The sequence below is a fragment of the Gobio gobio genome, assembly GCF_949357685.1.
Source record: "Gobio gobio genome assembly, chromosome: 4".
Lineage (NCBI taxonomy): Eukaryota > Metazoa > Chordata > Actinopteri > Cypriniformes > Gobionidae > Gobio > Gobio gobio.
The window spans coordinates 61,611,951-61,625,504 of record NC_137100.1 but is presented as its reverse complement, the minus strand read 5'-3'; the positions used below and the strand labels follow the sequence as shown (position 1 = coordinate 61,625,504).

Genomic DNA, 13,554 nt, shown 5'->3' with positions numbered 1-13,554 from the left:
TGCATATTTCTAGGATATTGGCACATATGTGCCACATATTGGCACATATTAATGCCTTATTCTGCACGACCATATTCACCAGATCCCTTGATCCTAACCTAATGCCTACCCAATACCTAAACATAACTTGTTTTTTGTTAATAAGCAGTAATTAGGAGTTTATTGAGGCAAAAGTTGTAGTTAATATAGTTAATAGAACTGGACCCTAATCTAAAGTGTGACCCATTTTAATTATATAAAGAACCTTTTACCACTAGAAAGAATGTTTTGCGCAATGGAAACGTTCCATGGATGTTGAAGGTTCTTCATGGAACCACAGATGTCCTTTATTATGAACCTTTATTTTAAAGCGTGAAAACACTCACATTTAAAGCCTAAAATAGGCTATACTCCACGTGGTATCATCTAAATAAACTTGTTTTATTATTGAGTATTTATTATTGTTTTATTATTGACCCTGACTCAACCTGACAACTTTAGCGATAAAAAAAATGTTTAGTGTCAGATCAGGTGTATTTCCATTTTTTACAATGCAGTTTGGTAACATGCAGGTTCCCAAAATCATCTATTTCAGCTGAAGATCCGTCGGTAAATCCGGTCCTAGTGTTCGCAGTAGCCGGTGGAGGGCAGAGGCGGGCAGCTGGATGCGGGTTAAACCGAGAAACGGGACTCACGCTGCTCATATTCGGCGAGCGCCGAGCGCACATGCATGCAGCTGTGGATGCTGGAACCCGAAACCCCCGATCTCCAGCTCCTCTGAACACATCCAGAGAGAGAGAGAAACAGCACAAACCCGTCTTTATACAGTGAATGAGTGCGCGCTCTGAACTAATGACCAACTCGCGCAGAGGACTGTGAGCGCGTCTGTGAAGGCGCGCGTAGATGAGAGCTAGAGGGCGGCGGCGCATCGCTCCTCACCTCCGTTACCGCTCCAATCCTCCAGTCCCGGGACCTTCTCCTGATTTCTCCCGTGAGGAACATACGCAGAACTTGGGACGCGTAACGGCGTCAGTCCTGCGCTCACCACCACAGCAGCTCCTTTGTCGCGGCTGAACCAAACCGAAGAGGGAACGAATATTCCGCGCTGAGGAGTTTTCCAAACTCCAAAGTCATGGGGAAAAACGGACGCCAGAGATTTGGATTGGGAATAGTGCTTCTCTTTCTGTGGGTTCTGCTCCTAACAGTTGACGCGCAAGGTAAGATATCCAATTCATTAGCCTATAGAGAGATTTTCATTTGCTTTAAGTTTTTGACTTGATTTTTCATTATAATTCATTTTACATTATGCAATATTTCTTTTATTCACATCATCGGATCGTCATTTCGCTTTTATTATTTTATTTCTCAGTTTTCTGGCGCTGAATTTTGTGCTTGTTTTGGCAATGTTTTATGCAAAACACAACAGTCATTTCAGTACTTTGAAACTGAGATCTGATCTGGAATTTGAGACCGCAAAGCCACAACTATGCCTTAGCCTCCTAGACTCTTAAAAATATTTTTTTTATTAGCATGTACGGTTCCATGATGAACCTTTAACAACCTTTTCGTCGCACTAAAGGTTCTTTTGAGTGGATAAGGGTTCTTAAGATTATTAGACTGTTCTTCACACGAATAAAAAATGGTTCTTTTAAGAAATGATCTCTAAAATGTTCTTTATGGAACTCAAAACTGCTTCTTCTATGACATCACTGCGAAAACTTCTATTTGGAACCTTTATTTATATAGTAGCCTACTGACAACTTAATATGTTACATAATCTAATAGGCCTACTTTCTGGATTTATTAGGGTTTATGCTGTCAAAAATGCATTTTGGATAGATTATTATTAAATAGGCCCGAATTTTTCCAATGATTTTTTTTCGTTGACATATTCTGTTGTCATATTCACAGTTGTCGGGGCGCAGTCTCTAACACAGACAGACTTCATTTGAAACACATTTACCAAAAATAATTAAATAATAAAATAATTAGGCACCAGGCTAGTTTCCTCGATAGTTTCCTAACATGAAAAACGCTTAACGTGGCTTAATTTAATAGAGATATTAAAAGACCAAACTCAGTGAACACCATACTATTAAAGCATATTATGTACAGAAAAGCAAATCCAGAAAAAAAAAGCATCCAGAATATGAACGCAACGTAATTACCTGCCCTTTTTTTATATAGGCTAACTGTTGGTCCATTAACCGTCATTGCGGGTTTTCTTGGTTAGGCCTATTAAACGCGTTGCTTTCATATTCTGGACTCGTCTGCTTTTCTGTATATAGTAGCCTATGCTTTATTAGTATGGTGTTTAGCCTACTGTGTTTGGTCTTTTAATACCACTTTCATAGCATTAATGCTACCTTCACGTGCTCTCGGAATTATTGTAAATACGAGTTTCCTAGGTAAAAATTGCACATGAACGCCCTCACATTTTGAAACTTGAATGCAATGAGCTCGTAATCATCATGACTTCAGAAGTCGGAATTATCAAATTTCCGATATCACGTGAACGCAGCATGAGCCACTTAACATTAAGCGTTTTCTTTAACGGGTTTCTATGGGAGGAAAACGTTTAAGTAAACGCGTTGTGTTCATATTCTGGACTCATCTGCTTTTCTGTATATAGTATGCTTTATTAGTATGGTGTTCACTGAGTTTGGTCTTTTGAGACCACTTTCTTAGTACATTAACCCACCTTAAGCGTTTTAGAATTTCCCGTGTGCGGTTGCTATCGTGACCTCCTCACGTGACAGCGATTTCGCGGGTGTTTATGTATAGCGTACTTTAACTCATAATATGACATTTGTAATTACTAAAACAGTGTGTCTGTAAAACTGGTTCGGTAAATACATTATTTGATAGTTTTTCCCGCTGGATATTGAATTTTGTTATTGCAGATTCCAGCGGGAGATTCCATTGAAACACTCCAGCTTGTCCTATATCTCAGGGATTCACAGCCAGCTTTAGTTTCCATTCGATATAGCCAGATAATATTATGTATATAAAATGTATAGTTTTACAATAATTTATATCTACATTCTAGGTTTATGCTGAAACATGTTTGTTGAAAGTATACTCAAAAAAAAAAAGGTTCTATATGGAACCAAAAATGGTTAAACAAATTCGTAATCATAGGGGAACCTTTTTTAATGCTATATAGCACCAATTTTGGTGCTTCAGTGGTTCTTCAGTGGTTCTTCACAGGTTCTTCATCGGTTCTTTGACTAAGGTGCTATATAGCACCGCTAACTGAGGTGCTATATAGCACCGTTACCATATACAGAATATGTTAAGATATGGTGCTATATAGCACCAAAAGGGTTCCTCTATGATTACGACGAAGATCCATTTTTGGTGCCATATAGAACCTTTATTTTTTAGAGTGTATTACGTAATTAGCCAAGCAGTTTTATTTATTGCCAGTCAAAATGGTCTACTGCACTCAAAAATGTATATTCTGTCATCATTTACTCACCCTAACGTCAGTCAAAACCCTTATGACTTTCACACAATGTCTCTGTCAAGTGCCATCTTTGACACCAAATTTGAATAGGCACAAGCACAAATTAAATCTGAGAGCTGAGGTGAAGGATGAGATTTCACTGAACAACGCCTACAATTTTGGTCTGTTCACCACACAAATCTGTCATATGACATGAATCATACTGGACTTACTTTTATGGTGCTTTTTAGAGTTTGAAAGCATTAATCATTATACACTTCCATCGTATGGAAAAGAGCAAAGTAGACTTTTTTTTAGAAGCAAGAAAGTTGAATGTTTCTAATGACATGAGTGTAAGTAAATGATGGTCATTTCTGAGTAAAATCTATTTTTTTCTCTGCATTTGATCTTTCCTTTTTATAGTTTTAGGTATGCGATAATGCAATTTCGCTCTTGGATTTACAGGAAGTTCTGTCCTAAATTTGGTATTCATCACTCTATTATAACAATTCAAAGCATTTTCCCGTTTCCATCTGTGTGAATGCGTGCTGTAATGTTGAGTTATGAAATTAGAGAGCATCTGTCTTGTGTCTGGGTCTTTTGCAGAGTGTTTTATGAGTCCGTAATGGAATCAGAGTTCACATGTGACTCCAGTCTGCTGAAGAGCAGGACGTCGTTAGTGGAGTGAGGTTTCTAAGTCACTTTAAGGAGACAAGACAAAGTGGGAATGACTCCGTTTGTATGCCGCGTGTGAGTGTGTTTGTGTGCTTAGGGTAAGTGGTGGCCATCAGCTCGGAGACACAAGAAACCCAGCAGCCCATTAAAAAGCCATTAGCTAAAGCCGTCTCTCTTGCCGCCGAGTTTGTGTTGTGTGTCAAACAAACAGCAGGGCAGAGCGAGACAGACAGGGCAGCGTGATTTAAGAAAGAAAATCAGACGTCTGGTGGAGATGCACCCTTAAAGTCAACATACAATCAAAATTGACTATTATGTGTTCTCTTAATATATGTGTTATTGCGGGCGATTCATTAAAAACATAAATTGCCTGTGAAACAAACTCCTACTTCTGCTGACATCATCAAAACCTCTTATTTTTCTACTCCTGTTCAGCTCCTGTTCCAATCGCTTCATAATATATCAAATGAAGTGTCGTACTCAATTTTATACTTATACTGTTCAAAATTTGGGGTATATTTTTTTTAATCTAGCAGAATCTACTGCTTACCAAGGCTACATTTATATGATCCAAAATACAGTGAAAAAGAGTAATATTTTGATATTGTATTACTGTAAAATAGCTGTTTTCTATTGTAATAGGTTTCAATGACATGACATGTATTTTTTGTGTCCGAATTCATTATTTTCCTAAAAAGAATTTGAATAAATACATGCCATATATCAAATTGATCTACAATATTTCCTTTATAAGAAACCCTTTTCATTTTTTTTTTTTAATTCAATCGACTTTTTGAGTTGTGGTGTTTGAAAGACCCAAAATGTCAGGTGGTGCGACCGTCCAAACGTACAAGCAACGTTCTCAGTAAAATTCTTAATCAAAAAGTGTGGCATGATTTTACGCTAAATTCCTTATAAATGAGGGAAAATAGTGTATCAGTCCTATTTCAAAACTATTCTATTACTTAAAAACGTTTGTCAGAAAAATGTACTTCTCCAAATGTCAGGGAGAGCGACCAACATAAAAATGCCATTTTATGCAATGTTACTTTAAGAAAACCATGTGACGGGATATGACATCACACAGAAGACCCCAGAGGACCCCTTTGATGCAGTAACAATATTAGTCACCCTCCCATAAATATTAGATAATTTGAGTAATGATGAGGTTGATTCAACTTATCATGTCAGGTGGTGTGACCCCTGGAAAACTTAGAAAATGTGTTGTGTATTTGATTTAAAAAATGTGTGTACAACCTTGAGCATATGGTCAAACATTTGTATAGGTGTCCAAGTTAATGCCTGTTAGATTTGAATTGAGTTTGAAATGTCAGGTGGTGCGACCAGCAAATTTACATTTAAAAGTGTCAATTCCCACTGCAATTAGAAAATGAAGTAAGAAATATAACTGTAAACCATTATATAATGTATACAAATCATTTTTACAAGTAAAAACAAAATATAAAAACTGCTTAAGGATAATTGGGTGATTGAACACACAGAAAAGTGTCCGTTTATATGAATTGGACTAAAAGGAAAGAAATGGAAAGGGAATTTACCATGTGCTATGCATTTTAGACACTACAATGCTTCATATGTATATTGTCGCACCACCTGACATTTTCTGGGTGGTAAAACCAGAAATCTTGTCTAATAATGAATTAATGCCGTCTTAAAAGCTGTAAGACCAAAATGAATCAACACCATAAATTTTTTTTTTGACATAAAAATGCATTTTAAAACAGTTTTTCTTAAATGTATTGTTTTTTTTATCTTAAAAACCTTATTTGTCATTGACCCATATATGGTAAAATGTCATTTATCAAAAGCTGAATTTTCAACATCAGTCTCAAGTGTCACTAGACTAGGTAAACCCAGCCTGATTTGTGTGCGATTTGATTTCGCCTTGCAGTCTGGAAACCTGTACATTAATTTCTACTGCTTCTGTTACACTTTTGCGGGAACCAATCACAGACTGGCTTATCCAACTGGCGCGCTATTGGTGGCTTTAACACGATGACGGGTAGAGAAGCGATGGGTCGTTGCCCATTGATCACGCCTCTTGTGGTCTGATTGGTTGAAGGACTTTCCAATTGCGTACAGAGTCATTTAATTTATGCTCGTTGTGCAGTAGAAAATACAGAGCAGACTCCCCAGACCAATGTTCAATCTTAAATTGTGCTTGGTCTGGTGATAGCCAGACAAAAGTGTCACATGATCCTTTAGAAATCATTCTAATAAGCTGATGTGCTGCTCAACAAACATTTTTGATTATTGTTATTGAAAAAATCTTGTGTAGCATTATACTGGCTTTACAGTCACTTGTGTTTTCTTTAATGAATCCTTGCTGAATTATACAAGCATTCATTTCTTAAAAAAGAAAAGAAAAGAAAAGCAAACTGTGTTTTAAACTGTATTTCTTTGTATTGTCTCCAGCGCGTACACCAACAGTGAAATAACCCAGTTTCTCTGTGATCCCGGGAATGGTGCTGCTTGGATTTGTCTAGTACAGTTCAGCAGGTCAGCCTCATTTTTCACACAGCGCTCACACTTTTCACGCATCGACCCGTGAATGTGTGTGTTTTTGTGTTAGGAGTGACAAAAACGTGTAAGAGAGTGTCTTCGAGACAGGCCGAGAGTTCACGCGCAGTTCTTAACCTCGCTGTCTGTCATGAATAGTGACTTCTGTTCTGTAGAATCGGTTTAATGTTTTCTCCAAGCACAGCTGCCGTCACACATATAGAGACTGTAGATGGGCTGTTTACTGTGATTGAAGTGGACATTCATTGGTGGTGTTTGCTAAGGCAAAACAAACCCCTGACTCCATGCATTAAACTTTGGCGTGTAATTTGCGCTGGCGACAACCCATAACGCTCTTACATCACGGTGGCAAGTTTTGCATGGGCGATCACCACTCATTTTGTAGTTAAATCTAGTTGAGTTGAGATATTAAAAGTATGAGGGAAAATTTGACTGCTGATTCATACACTAATGTCAGCTGGGAATATTTTCCTCATTCGTAATTTATTAGGAGATAAAGAAGAGAGATCTAAAGCGAGTGCCATTGCTTCAGGGAAAAAGTCCCATGATCCTTTGCAGTGAAGGCTTTCAGCCAATAGGAGATCAGTGTCGCTGACATTAACCTGCTGACCTCAGGGCATGAGTGTATCCCTGCGCTCACTGCTGAAGAAATGCATGTTTTTAATGCCAGTTTTATCTGTTTGAAGAGCCGTGCTGAATACAGAAGAGTGTGTGAGCGGCAAGCAAGGTCTTTTGTTTTATGCTGTTCTTTGTCTTCTTTGTTTCTTTTAATTGGATGAATGTAACGCAACTGTTTCGTCATGCGCACAATGACTGTCAGAGATAATGTGTGTGTTTGTGAACGTCTAAAGGCCCTTTCACATGACTCGCGTCAGGACTCTCAGCACAAGTGTCATGTGCCACTTTGACACGATATGCAACTCTTTTCATGTGGAGGTCAAAGGAGAGCGATTTCACAAGGTTGCTAGTAGTGCTGGGAATTGGTTAAACAGTTATTTAACAATTTTGACAATATTCATTATAATCTTGATATTTGCGTATTTACTCTGCAATTGCTTAAAATAGTGTAATTCTTCGACCAAACAGCTGTAGAATATTATTTTACTATTATTTTTATACTGTTACAGTAACATGTTTATATTTTCACTTTTCATTTTCAATTTAGTTCAAGTTTTATTAATTTTGTCGTGTGCTTTTCTCATTTGTATTTTTTGTTGTTGTAATATTTCTATTTTGCTTTAAGATTTAGCATTTAGCATGTTTTTTTTTTTAAATGTTTCCTTGGAAACGAATACGTTTTTATTTTAGTTTTAGTTAACAATAACAATACTGTACTGTAGCTCATTAAGCTACAAAATTAAGTCAAAATGTTTAATACGAAAAGTAAAAATGCAGTAAAAAAAATACATTTTCACTAAATTTACATGAAGAAATATGTATTATAATAATACAATTTTAATATTTTCAATTATATGCACCGATATAAATAAAAACAGCTATATTTATGCTTTTGATAAAACATTTTAATGTACCGTATGAATAATGCAAAGCCATTTTTGAGTGATTATGCAAGCAAATCTTTGAATCTGAGAAACATGTCTATCTTAGTGCGCTAATAACTGGGCACGAGAATGAACCTCATTGGTTCTTGCTGAAGCTCAAACCTGCTGCATAACATGACAATGAACCTCATTGGTTGTCGCTGAAGCTCAAACGTGCTGTGTAACATGAGAATGAACCTCATTGGTTCTTGCTGAAGCTCAAACGTGATGCGTAACATGAGAATGAACCTCATTGGTTCTTGCTGAAGCTCAAACGTGATGCGTAACATGAGAATGAACCTCATTGGTTCTCGCTGAAGCTCAAACGTGATGCGTAACATGAGAATGAATGTCATTGGTTCTTGCTGAAGCTCAAACGTGCTGCGTAACACGAAAATGAACCTAATTGGTTCTTGAGGAAGCTCAAACGTGCTGCGTAACACGAAAATTAACCTCATTGGTTCTTGAGGAAGCTCAAATGTGCTGTGTAACACGAGAATGAACCTCATTGGTTCTTGAGGAAGCTCAAACGTGCTGTGTAACACGAGAATGAACCTAATTGGTTCTTGAGGAAGCTCAAACGTGCTGCGTAACACGAGAATGAACCTCATTGGTTCTTGAGGAAGCTCAAACGTGCTGCGTAACACGAGAATGAACCTCATTGGTTCTTGAGGAAGCTCAAACGTGCTGCGTAACACGAGAATGAACCTCATTGGTTCTTGAGGAAGCTCAAACGTGCTGCGTAACACGAGAATGAACCTCATTGGTTCTTGAGGAAGCTCAAACGTGATGCGTAACACGAGAATGAACCTCATTGGTTCTTGAGGAAGCTCAAACGTGATGCGTAACACAAGAATGAACCTCATTGGTTCTTGAGGAAGCTCAAACGTGCTGCGTAACACGAGAATGAACCTCATCGGTTCTTGAGGAAGCTCAAACGTGCTGCGTAACATGAGAATGAACGTCATTGGTTCTTGCTGAAGCTCAAACGTGCTGCGTAACACGAAAATGAACCTAATTGGTTCTTGAGGAAGCTCAAACGTGCTGCGTAACACGAAAATTAACCTCATTGGTTCTTGAGGAAGCTCAAATGTGCTGTGTAACACGAGAATGAACCTCATTGGTTCTTGAGGAAGCTCAAACGTGCTGTGTAACACGAGAATGAACCTAATTGGTTCTTGAGGAAGCTCAAACGTGCTGCGTAACACGAGAATGAACCTCATTGGTTCTTGAGGAAGCTCAAACGTGCTGCGTAACACGAGAATGAACCTCATTGGTTCTTGAGGAAGCTCAAACGTGCTGTGTAACACGAGAATGAACCTCATTGGTTCTTGAGGAAGCTCAAACGTGATGCGTAACACGAGAATGAACCTCATTGGTTCTTGAGGAAGCTCAAACGTGATGCGTAACACAAGAATGAACCTCATTGGTTCTTGAGGAAGCTCAAACGTGCTGCGTAACACGAGAATGAACCTCATTGGTTCTTGAGGAAGCTCAAACGTGATGCGTAACACGAGAATGAACCTCATTGGTTCTTGAGGAAGCTCAAACGTGCTGCGTAACACGAGAATGAACCTCATTGGTTCTTGCGGGAGCCCAAACGTGCTGCGTAACACGAGAATGAACCTCATTGGTTCTTGAGGAAGCTTAAATGTGCTGCGTAACACGAGAATGAACCTCATTGGTTCTTGAGGAAGCTCAAACGTGCTGCGTAACACGAGAATGAACCTCATTGGTTCTTGAGGAAGCTCAAACGTGCTGCGTAACACGAGAATGAACCTCATTGGTTCTTGAGGAAGCTCAAACGTGCTGCGTAACACGAGAATGAACCTCATTGGTTCTTGAGGAAGCTCAAACGTGCTGCGTAACACGAGAATGAACCTCATTGGTTCTTGAGGAAGCTCAAACGTGCTGTGTAACACGAGAATGAACCTCATTGGTTCTTGAGGAAGCTCAAACGTGCTGCGTAACACGAGAATGAACCTCATTGGTTCTTGAGGAAGCTCAAACGTGCTGTGTAACACGAGAATGAACCTCATTGGTTCTTGAGGAAGCTCAAACGTGATGCGTAACACAAGAATGAACCTCATTGGTTCTTGAGGAAGCTCAAACGTGCTGCGTAACACAAGAATCGACCTCGCCCCGTTCTCGCGGCCCCTCGGCCTCGACTGCTTGCCACACTTCCTTTTACCACAACTGATGTGTGAGTTGATGAATGTTTATATGTGATTAAAAGCCTAAATGAAATCTATTCATCTGACTAAAACGCTCAATTCATATTGATTAGTTTTAAAATCTGTTTATGAATGTTTTGAAGTGGTAGTTGCAGCTGCCAGGTACAGAAGTCGCTCAGACAAAAGATCTTCATTCATGTTCAGAAGATGAACGAAAGTCGGACATGTTTTGAACGACATGAGGGTGAGTAAATGATGACAGAATTTAATTTTTGGGTGAACTAACTCTTTAAATGGATACATTAAATGCCCAATGTATTGCTGAATCTTCCCAAACAGGCAACCATGCACACATGTTTCCTCTGCTCTGGAAAAAAGTGATGATGATCTGAAAACATATTGCTCATTAGCACTTGCTAATCTCACAGCTCTCCGCCCCGCCCTGATTGTCACAACTGGCACACATGTAAGTTTAGCGATCTCCACTGCCAGTTTGTTTCCTTTCACGCAGTCATTTGCTTTGACTAAGGGTGCTTTCACATCTCTAGTTCGGTTCATTTGGTCTGAACCAAGGGCAAACAATTATACATCGTAGCATTTTTCAGCTTTTTTGCTTCCTTTTCACACCACACTGATTGCTTTGGTCCGAACCAGTTGAAACAAACCAAAATGCAGTCACATGACAACATCCGCATCACTCATTGGCCATGGTGTATTTCCTAAACTGCGACTGCGCGGTCTGGTTTTGTCCCTGGCCATAATCTATTACATTGTTTGTATACACCACAATATGCAAACAATACATTTTATAATGAAGCGCGGATGCGGCTTGAAAACAACGCTCTAATGCACTGCAAACGGCGTGCGCTCGTCACTTCAAGCGAAGATCGCGCTGTTTTTCTGAGTTTTCGAAAGTTGGGACCTAATATGGTCATCAGACCAAATTTCTATGAGGCTCCGCACCTCCTCACTACTCCAACTTTGTCGGCGAGCTGCCAATGCTAAAGTGCAAACTGTCAACAAACACTTCCTCATCACATAATGCACAGCGCAGCTGACTACGGCAGCTGGTTTAGTCCAAAAATGATCAGTACTTTTTGCAGTTGGGTCTGTTCGAGGTCGGATCACGTTCTCACCACAAACGAATCGCTCCAGAGTTCGTTTGAAAGCGTAGCGAGATCACCTCTTCAAGGAGCTCTCGGGACGCTTGTTTGGTCCGCTCCCGAGTGCGATTGCTGCTTTCACACCTGACCAAACGAACCACACCAAAGGGGAAAAGCAACTCTAGAATGATTCAACCGAACTAAATGAGGCAGGTGTGAAAGCACCGTAAATCTGTGAGCAAACATCAGTAATGAACTGTAATAAATCCGAACGTGGATCTCGACTATTGTTTGCGACTGTTGTTGCAGAATAAATGCAGACAATTTCTGGAATGATACGGCAAAACTGACGCCAGCGTTACTGTTCATATCCCAGTTTTTCAAGTGCTGAGGAAGATCTGGAGCTGAAACACGTGCAGTAAGTGGTTGACCAATCACAGAAGACTGAGCCATCTGACCAATCAGAGCAGTGGCTCTCAGAAAGGAGAAGTTTAGAGAGACTGAATGCTTTATTGAACTTGTTTCAGACTCTGTGAGAAAAGAGGTGATGCGGCAATGAATATTATGAGAAAATCAGAGTGTTTTTGACTTTTGATGCATGAAAACTTATCGTAGGAGAAAAAAGGAAACTTTAGAATAGCATAATAAGGGCACTTTAATATTAGGAATTTTACTTGCTTAGCTTTTGAGAGAAGCTTTTTTGTACCAATTTTCATAATGTAGAGAGTGTGTTAATTTATATGATAATATAATACATTAGGAGACTAGATGAGGTAAAATAACTCAATTTACCATGCACATTTACTTGGGAAATGTGAAAGTGCAATAATTATGATGAAACATAAAATTAAAATAATCATGATTAATAATCGTGATTATAATTTTTGAGCAAAATATTCATGAATATCAGTTTAACCATTATCGTGCAGCCCTAGCCTGTGTGGATTTCATGTTGAATGCATTTTCTCTCTATCTCTCTTTCGGTCCTCTTCAGGCAGTGTGCTCATCAGAGACTGTAATGACTGCGATTATGATGGTTATATATCACCTCTGAGCTCTCGCACACACACAAATATCTCGGCACAGACGGTCCGGCACGCACGGCAACACGCGGCCTGTTCGCTCCCGCAGCGGGTTGACTTGCACAATAAGAGCATTGTGTGCGTCACAGTAAAACTGAGGGTGCGTCTCAATCAGATCCCTGGTTCAGTAGTCAGGGCACTGATCAGGGATTCAGCTCATTGACTTATCAGTGCCCTGACTACTGAACTAGGGAGCTGATTGAGACGCACCCTGAGAGTCGGCCTTGCGAAAAGCAACTTCTGTACGGACGAGACCGAGGGAGGGAAAAACGGGGCCAACGGAGATGCATATTTACATGATGTGCATGTTTCCCAGGCCTTTGATCATGGACGTTCGCAGTAGTCAGCATTAGCGTTGTGATTCTGCTGTGTTGGGGATGCTATTCTTAGCATGATAAATGTAAAAACGCTCTTCGGCAGAAGCTGCACTCTGTTCGTGCACAAATAATTATAGTCTATAAAAAATTATGCCCTTCAACTAAAGGACTAACATCTGTGGCCGGTGCCGTATATTACCTGGGTACTTCAACAGATTGACAGCTTCATCAGCCAATCACAGCAGCCTCAGCTGCAGAGGCGGGAATAGTGTCCCTGTACCTGCTTTAGCATGTGTTTTTAGCTCTTCATGTGTCACTGTGGCCTAATTATTTAAGAAGGTTTTAGGGCATTAGTGTCATATATATGAACATTGGTAAATATATATATATATATACTGAAAACATACATCACTGTGACAGTATGTAGTTACCTAAATGACTTAACAGCAAACTTTTCAGTATTGTTGTCATTAATTTAAACAACAATTTTCAATTATTTTATCAATTGTTTTAATATATAAAACAAAAAATATGTTTGTTAATTTAAATAAAGCTGAAATAAATTATAAATATTAGATGAAAAAAAGAAAAGAAAACTGAAATATTACTAAAATAACACTGATTAGTTTATCTAGATTTTTTTCCAATGTTTGGTTTAACTTGAATGTTTTAGCAGCAATTCTTTAAATGGAGA

The 13,554-nt window shown here is 39.0% G+C and overlaps 1 protein-coding gene across 2 annotated transcripts in view; it reads left to right on the top strand.

Annotated features, from left to right (window-relative positions):
- The first annotated feature begins 681 nt into the window (after positions 1-681).
- unc5ca (unc-5 netrin receptor Ca) overlaps positions 682-13,554 on the top strand; it is a 244,119-nt gene continuing 231,246 nt past the window's right edge. For both annotated transcript variants that reach the window (XM_079815892.1, XM_079815891.1), the window contains exon 1: positions 682-1,196. In XM_079815892.1, the coding sequence (XP_079672018.1) occupies positions 1,112-1,196 (85 nt within the window). In that variant the 5' untranslated portion in view covers positions 682-1,111. The remainder of the gene's footprint in view (positions 1,197-13,554) is intronic.